Source organism: Scomber scombrus, chromosome 24 (assembly GCF_963691925.1).
Source record: "Scomber scombrus chromosome 24, fScoSco1.1, whole genome shotgun sequence".
NCBI classification, from domain to species: Eukaryota; Metazoa; Chordata; class Actinopteri; order Scombriformes; family Scombridae; genus Scomber; species Scomber scombrus.
In genome coordinates, this window is record NC_084993.1 from 8,057,735 (window position 1) to 8,066,716 (window position 8,982).

Sequence of the window (8,982 nt, forward strand, 5' to 3'; positions counted from 1 at the left end):
GAGCAAATAAAATGGAGGCGTTTTATACAATAAGGGGCTGTGACGTCACTAGCTCAAGGTGTTGCTCTCAGACGTCACTTGATGACATCACATCTCTGGCCATAGGTGCATTTATTCTTCACAACCAAAACTGTGTAGAAAAATAGCCACTGGTCCAGGTACCCCTAGGCTTGTGGCCGGTAACAATGACATATACTGTATACTGTAAGCACACTTTTTTCTTAAGCCTCTGTTAACATGATAACATAATTTATCACCTTCCAACTGTTACAAATCACCGTCAAAGGTCCAAAATGAACATATGTGCTCAAACATAAGAAGATCCTTTTGATACAGGTAACAGGTAACAGGGCTGCACTCTCCTCATTCTTCCCTCTGACTGGGGAGGACATCACCAAACTTTTGGGGCTGATGCTGATATTTGTGAATTTAAAAAAATGATATCAATATATATATATATAAACAGAACATATACATAAACAACATTTTTTTGCATTGTTCCCTCAAATGTAATTATCAAAGACAAAGATATGTAATGGAGATATATTTTACAGTTTAACAATAAACCTAATTGTATAAAATAATATCAGTGCACTGAAACAGTACATTTCACTGAGAATGTAATAATCATATATAGAAATGCTAAATGTAAATTTAACTCCCACTCACTACGCTCTGTCAAAAGGTGTCTGGTATCACTATCCTTCTCTTCTGTAGTTCTCTGGTGGTGGAATGAGTTACCAAACAGTCTCTCTTAGTCATTAAGAAAAGACTAAAGACCCAGTTCTCCACCTCCAAGCACCTCCACACTTGGATCTAAAGAAAATCTACTTCTATGCACACTATGCATTGCCTCTGTGCACTGCCTGCTGGCCCCTACCTCTTATCAAACTTACATTTAGCTTTATGGTACTTACTCGAGTTATTCTTCTCTGACTAGATCCTTGCTTGTATCGTATCAGATCTCAGATGTACGTCGCTTTGGATAAGAGCATCCACTAAATGAAACTGAACTGTAAATTCTAAATTCAAAGGGATGTCTTACTGGTTTTTGTTTAAGAACCTGAGCACGGTCACAGTTGAGTCATTTGTGCACTTTGCAGACGAGATGTATATGATATAATACTGAAAAGAGCAATGATCAACAAGCAGACTCATCAGATTTACATTGATCTGGCAGAGCACATAGACATTAATTTACCTGTCAAAAAAGTTTCAGCCACACACAGATGTATGTCTCTCTTCCAAGTGCGCTGTATGTGGTGGAAATCCAAGTGAGAGATGAAGAAATAAAGATTGTAAAAACAGGATGCTTCTGTATTATTTATTAGTAAAAAATCAGCATCCAGAACAGAGTCAGAATATCTTCTAGAAGAAGTCAATGCTTTTGACCCAGAGGTTCAGAGACTAACAAAAAGGAATACACAGTGAGGGAGTTGTATACTCTTAGAAAAGAAGTCTTTTGTAGTGCACATGCTTTATTAATCAAATGTTTTCAGCATCCAAATATGCTGAAACTTCAATCGCATTGTTTTTCATTTTATAGTACTCTTATAGTCATTTATGGTGTAGATTAAGTATATTGGTAAATAAGATCTTTAAAAAGCTTTCCTTTTGCGTCCAAACCACTTAAAAGCACTGCCTGGGAACAATTTATTCCCCACATGTTTCTCTGTGGTTTTAGTTGCCATCCCCTGCTTTAACCAAACCTCTAAATGACTTCCTGAAGAAAAAAAGGAAATTCACTTTCACTTCTCACATAGTTCTCACTTAAATGTCCCTATCAAGTTGTAGACAAAATGACATGCTTTTATCTTTTAGCTTGTTACAGTATATTTCTACTTCAGTGCATTCATCAGCATTTCCTTGAATTTCTCCAAGTCAACTTTTTTCATGATGAATGCCTTGTGTTTCTTTTTCAGCAGCTCCATGTAGTCCAGCACCATCATGCCTCTGGTGTAGGTCCCTTCCAACTCCACGGTCACCGCAACCTGGAAGAGGAACGCAAAAAGTTGTCGGGAAAATGATTTTAAACTGACATGTTTTGTAACGTAAACGGATTTTAAAAAAGCAGTTGCGGCTCACCTCTTCACTGTCTGTTATGAGTGTGTCATCGAGGGCAGCAGCCATGGCGTAGCAGTCGCAGGAATTGAACCCTTTGCCTGCTGTGATCTCCTTTTGATATTCTGCTGACTTAGCTTTCTGCAGTAACAATTCATCACGAGAAGACTTTTAGACATGTGACACAGAATCATATGGCACTGAAAGCACCACAGCAGTGTCCAAACATTTGAATTTGGGGTCCTATAACACAATCTCTTTCAATATTGTGTTTGTTACATATTTTTTCTATTTTGGCACTTTTGGCTTTTGGCAGGACTTTAGTTGTAATAAACTGTAATTTGCTTGGAGCTGCAAAATGACATGTAATCATAATTTAATAGAAAGCTAATCTTAATGCAGTAAAAACACTGAGAACACTAAGGTTGAATGACTTGGTCTTAAATGCAGCCATTTGATGCTTCTCAACAATTGTCATAAAGGAAAAAATAATATTTTCCCCCTCCACATATCATTGTAATCTCTTACCGTCATAGAGAGGGAAGTAATCTTTTTCATAAAGGCCGCCTTCTCAGTTTGTTGGGCGAGCCACTCGTCACAGAAAGACTGAGAAAAAACAACAACGAGTGTTAACTGTGCAAATGAAGTCTCTCCGAGAGGGAATTATTGAATTTCTTTTCACATTCATTTAAACATAAATACTGTGTTAACATATACAGTAAAGCTTTTCAAGTAGTGTGTTCAGCCTCACCCACGGCAGGCTCATCCTGCAACTGAATTCCCAGGTGGCGATGTAGGTGGGGCAGGTGTAGCGGTCCAACACAATGTAGGCAGCTTCGGGGTCAGCCACAAAGTTAAACTCTCCACACACTGTGGTGTTACCTCTGGCTGCAGATCACAAAAGAGAACAATAACAGTTACGTCCAGGCAGGCAGACTGAGAGCATGTTTTGAAGTGACTGACAGGTAACATACATTCAGTGTTGCCTCCCATGATATAGAGTGCCTTCAGTTTCTTAGGAAAGGAAGGAGCCAGTTGCACTGCGACCGCCAGGTTAGTGAGGGGGGCCGTGGCCACCAGAGTCACCTTTAGACAGCAGCAACAAAGCAACACACATGTATTATTCTATGTTCTTCCTTTCTTTTCTCTTGCTTTGAATATTGGGAATATTGTCTTAGAGTCATGGCTCTAATGTAATGTCTTTTGGTGAATACAATGAGTATATTGTTCTCACTTCTCCAGGGTTCTGTTTGACCATCCTAATCAAGGCGTGCACAGCTTTCTCCTTCTGCAGCAGCTCCAGACCTGGAGCGTCTGGATCGGGCACATCGCCAAGTCCATCTTTCCCGTGGTAATCTCCAGCATGTTTTTGACGGGCCAGCAGAGGGTGTGAGCAGCCACGATACACAGGGATCTGTAGAGTATGATATGTTGGGATTTAGATACAGTAGCATCATGTATGGAAAAATGACCAAAAGTAGAAAGTCAGCATATAGATACTGAACTACTTGTGTTAGGGATTGTCACCCAGTCCTAGCAGCTTATCCTAATAATTACCCCTCCCCAAATCACACCAGCCAATTACAACTAAGCAGCTGACACACTAATGTACAAAGTTACAGTCTGAAAAGTACGTACATCCAGCCTGTTGCACACTTTCAAGACTCGAAGAGTGTTCTTGAGGACGTTCTCCAGTGATGTGTTGCCATGGCAGCAGGTGATCCCCAAAATCTCCACATTAGGGTCGCTAAGGGCCATCATAATTGCCTCAGCATCATCCACCCCTGTGTCCAGATCAATGACCAACTTCTTCTTCATCCTACGTTCAACCACAAGAAAAAGGTCACACTTGACGAGGCGTAGTTCCTTATAAAGCACATGTTCTTCCACAACAATGATCTCCGGTCTCTGATGAACAAAACAACTTCTCTCTACATGCTGGAGCAGGATAAATACCAGCTTGACTTGTTCTTATTAACATTTTTATTTCCTGAAGCAAATTCTTTTGATGTTGGTAAAGAAGCAGCAAAGCTGTCGCCCACAATTCAAGTGAATGATGCAACAAATGGCCCAAGGGTATGACAGCTGTAACCAAATAATAAAGCCGGATTTATAAAGCCAAATATAAATAATTAATATGGCACATTAGTTGAACTGTGTAGCAACATTTCCAGGTGCATATACTCTGTCTGCTTTTTTCTGCACTTTTTTAAAATTGCAATACACAATATTATCAATCATCAATCAATGCCTAGAGTGATCTCTGCACCACAACATTAGATTTAAAACGTTGAATGTGTCAGCTAAACAGAAGATACAACTTTTACAACTTTTTAACTGTTTAAAAAGCAGTGTACTGAGGTTTGGAAGTATGTTTGTCTGCGCAACACGAGTATGAAATAAAATAAAAGTTTGATCTGCCATCACATGCAGCGACATTGTGGAGTTATAAGCTGTTATTTTATTGCTTAAAAGATTCAATTAGTTCAATCTAATTCACAAATTGATTAAATCAAACGATTTAATTTCAAAGCAGGTATAACAATTAGACATTTGAAACACTTTGATAATGCAATTAGTTGACTGAAATAGTTGTTAACTACTATTGTTTTGGATTAGATTTTTAAATTAACTTCCCCAGTACTTATAATCATATTGATACCCACACTGTCAAATGTATGTATCTTCAAAATGCTCTGAAATAACAATATTCTGGAAATCCTCACCTGTTGAGTGGAGAATGAGAGATGTCTGCTGTCTGCTTTGATAGATGTTCAACGACTTCAGATCACTGTAGCCAAAGGCTTTTAAAGACAAAATGTTGTGTAACAGGCACACCCATGTATCAATGCGTGCCTGCAGCACTGCTTTCCCCCTTGCCTTTCAAATATGGATAAACCATCCATGTTTCTGTTTGAAAGCAGATATAACAATAATCTTTTTCTATTTCAGAGAAAATATGTATGGTTGTCAATGGTGAGAGACAATTTTTTTAATCCAATTTGAATTGTGCCATTAATTACACATATGATGTTTGTCAATGTAAAATAAAATGTTTGCAGATGAAGAAAGTCACAGTTTGTTGTAAAAGAAGAGGTCTTGATTGTTCTTTGGCTTCCTGTTCTGGAAGACCGAGGTGAAATATGGGAAGTTGATGGACATGTTGGTGTAGTAGGTGAAGTATATTGTGCCAGACAAAAGTCATGCAACCTCCCCAAAAGTGAAGCCAAAACATCTGCATTGCCCCCTGGTGGCTTGCTGTAGTATAGGTTCTGCCTCCTCCAGCTGTGACAGCCGCTCTCAAACCTCTGTTAGGGTGGTACCAGGAATGGGCAGTATTTCTAATACATGTATTTTTTGTAATATGTATTTTATTGAGATTATGAAAATGCCTTCGTATTTTGTATCAAAATACTTCAGTGTTGTGTATTTTTGTATTTTCAAAATACTTTCTGTGAAACACTGTGATGACATCTATCTATCTATCTATCTATCTATCTATCTATCTATCTATCTATCTATCTATCTATCTATCTATCTATCTATCTATCTATCTATCTATCTATCTATCTATCTATCTATCTATCTATCTATCTATCTATCTATCTATCCATCGATGATATCCATCGATGATATCTATCTATCTATCTATCTATCTATCTATCTATCTATCTATCTATCTATCTATCTATCTATCTATCTATCTATCTATCTATCTATCTATCTATCTATCTATCTATCTATCTATCTATCTATCTATCTATCTATATATCTATATATCCATCGATGATACCTATCTATCTATCTATCTATCTATCTATCTATCTATCTATCTATCTATCTATCTATCTATCTATCTATCTATCTATCTATCTATCTATCTATCTATCTATCTATCTATCTATCTATCTATCTATCTATCTATCTATCTATCTATCTATCTATCTATCTATCTATAAAGCACGAAATCTCTGTCTCTCTGTCTGTCTGTGGCACCCTCGCATGGTCAAGCCCCTGTGATACCGCTCTCGGCCACCGGGAATGTTTGGCGCTGTTTCACACTTGCTATGGGCATGCACATTGCACACGCTACGGGCGGGCAATGCACTGGTCATCACAACACAAAACGCGCGGTGCTGCAGATTGGAGTCCTAGGTGTTTGGTGCTTTGTCCCTACCTGTCAAGGAAGTTGTTTAAAAGCAAGGTGAGCAACCAAATTTAGCTAGTTTATTTTAGTAACAAGTTTATGGCATGTTCCTGTTCAGTGTAACGTTAGGTGTTCTTTGTAAGGCTAGGCTATTTAACTTTTTAATGTTAGCTGCTAACTAACTCTGTGTTAGTGTGTCACTCTCTTTGATTTTCGCCAGTGCACTTTCAAAGAATCACGTTTTTAAAGTTATTGTTATGTTACACGGTTTCCTTTTGTTTCTTGTGTAGTCTACATAGGAGGTTTGTATCTCAATGTCAATATGTGTGCTGCTGCAGCACCATGGGTGACTGACAACCTTCTCCGCCACTTGAAGTAGGCTAATTCTGGCTCATGTTGTTTTCTTAGAAATGTACCCAAATAATGTTCTGCTGTTGACTGTATTTAGCCTACACAATATGTAGGCTACAGTAAGCCACAATCATACAACATGCCTCAAATTCGTTCTCCCTCAGATTCAGATTCAGAACGTGATTGGAGGGGGAGTTAGGAGTAGCAGGGACCTGTGAGGAGAAATGAATGAGAGAATGGGAGACAATGAGGAGAGCAGGTAAGGGAGTTGAACTGGTGGAAGCTTGTATGCTGCATTCTTGACACATTCTTTGAGTTATTGTCACTGATTCATATTTTGATACATTTTTAAGGTGGGTATTTGGTATTTTATTTGGAAATACATTTTGATGTATTTGTGCCCATCCCTGGGGCGAGTCCTGGGTGCCATCATCCCACCTCCCATCTCTTCTGCTCAGACTCCGGCCTCAAATGATGTTACATATGCAAGATTGCAGCTCCTGGAAAGGACTGAACAAGGACATTTCTTCATTGGGATTCAAACTGTGCTCAGAACAGCTAAGATCACATCTTATTTTCATACACATTTTACAGTTAACACATGCCATCACAGTTTTTATGGCCTTTTTATTGTTGCTTTCCTTTGCCATAGAGGTAGGATGTGAAGACTCTTCCACATTTATAAAGAGTTAATGATCTTTGAATCTGTTGCATAAACATAGTATACAACACAAACACAAACAGATTGGACTGCTGTGTGCAAGTGCGCACATTTACAATAAAACAGATTCAGTGAAGCAAAACATTTGGATTGTAGCTCTTAAAACTTTGTAATTGCACTTAAAAAGGCTTTGCCTACACTCTAACTAGATATGCAAACTTTATATAAAATATTATTACATAGTATATATTGAAAATACTTAAAAGTGGACTACAAATTATATAGACCCCACTGACTAAAAGCAATAGTACTAATTAGATATATTCCACACCCAATTAACCACATTTTTCCAAATAGCAAAATTTACAGTAATCTTAAAGTAGGGAAGTTTCTGTGAGTCCTTCACTAATGCTCCTCTTTAAATTGATTTCATGGGTTAATTTTAGCCACTAATGCTGCAACTACAGCATTTCTTCACACATGTGTCACGTTTTCTGGACATTCATTAATGAAAACAGGATCCTTGGAGTTCTGTGAGCTGAAACTGCCTCTGAACTCTGTTTCTCTTCTCGTTTACAGCCAACCTTACTCTGACATATCACATCTTAAAGATACTCTGCCATCTGTGCTCAGCAGAAGCCTATGGGCGTGGGTGTGAAAAAATGATAGTCTGAGAATAACAGGATATCACACAAGGCAGCGTTATCTCACTTGTATGTGTGAATTTTGTACGAAAATCAAGTGGTAAGAGTTCTCAATTTTCCAGTCATGGCACTCCCACTTCATTCAGTGGTAGACTTGTCTTTATGGGCACCAATAGTCACCAGAGACCACCATAGAAAAAAAAAAAAAATAGTATCAAGCTAAATCACGGAAGCCACAAAGTGGTTATTGGTGTCATATGTTCTTTTTTTGTTTCAAACCACACACACTGAAACAATGCCACCTACTCTGCTTGTAAGTGAACAAAAGCAAAAACAACCTAAAACACTGAGGTGGAATCTGAAACCAGAAAGCAAAGGGATTTTCCATCTACAGCCTCATGGTCAGACTGCCACAACAGTTAATGCCTCACTACATCTGAACAGGTTTAGTTGATGCCACATTAGTCTGTGGGACTTTTTGCATAAGTGATGTTCATCTCTGAGAAATGCAATTTTTAATAAGGAATACCGTGCAGTGCAGAGTAACAAGCATTTTATACAGTATTATACGACCCTAAATAAATCCTAAAATTAAATGTATTCAAGCTAATTACTTAAAATGTATGATTATGCAGTTGTTGTACCAAATGCTAATCTGACCACTGCAAAATGAGTCAAACAAACTGAAGTTGAACATGAAAATGCGAAAGTAGCCTAACTATATTCAAGAACAGGGAAAAAAAATATAGATATGAAATGGATGATTTCACTTGTCTACAAGTTTACAGTCATGCCTGCATGAATGCCAGTTGCTCTGTGAGGTTATAAGAGAGGTTTATAGGGGATGTGGTTAATTTTGCAGGTGTTTGGTCATAAACCAAAGTTTTATCTGATGGTGAGGCTAAAGTAAAAGTCAGAGGATCACCAAAGTTACTACGATTCATGTTGTGGATATACATCTGTGCAAAATTTCATAGAGCTCAGTACAAGAGTTATTGAGATATTTCAGTTTGAACCAAAATAGTACCAGTCAACCAACAAACATATCCATCCCTTCAGCTGCTCTAGCTATGTTTAAAAAGATTACATTTACTACATCTACATATCAATGTAGAAGT

General features: G+C 37.9%; 1 protein-coding gene across 1 annotated transcript; it reads right to left on the minus strand.

The window, feature by feature from the left end:
- Nucleotides 1-1,838: 1,838 nt before the first annotated feature.
- Nucleotides 1,839-3,879, minus strand: LOC133976511 (inosine-uridine preferring nucleoside hydrolase-like). The gene is made up of 7 exons (XM_062414732.1): nt 3,700-3,879; nt 3,296-3,475; nt 3,036-3,147; nt 2,813-2,949; nt 2,590-2,667; nt 2,086-2,202; nt 1,839-1,991 (listed from the first exon to the last, which is right to left on the minus strand). The coding sequence occupies exons 1-7, from the start codon at nt 3,877-3,879 to the stop codon at nt 1,839-1,841; spliced, it is 957 nt and encodes a 318-aa protein (XP_062270716.1).
- Between the last annotated feature and the right edge of the window lie 5,103 nt (nt 3,880-8,982).

Coding starts and splice junctions, on each gene's coding strand:
- LOC133976511 (XM_062414732.1), bottom strand. CDS start 3,879: ATGAAGAAGAAGTTGGTCATTGATCTGGACACAGGGGTGGATGATGCT. Junction 3,476..3,699: donor AAGTGTGCAACAGGCTGGAT/GTACGTACTTTT, acceptor CATACTCTACAG/ATCCCTGTGTATCGTGGCTG. Junction 1,992..2,085: donor TCATAACAGACAGTGAAGAG/GTGAGCCGCAAC, acceptor TTCCTCTTCCAG/GTTGCGGTGACCGTGGAGTT.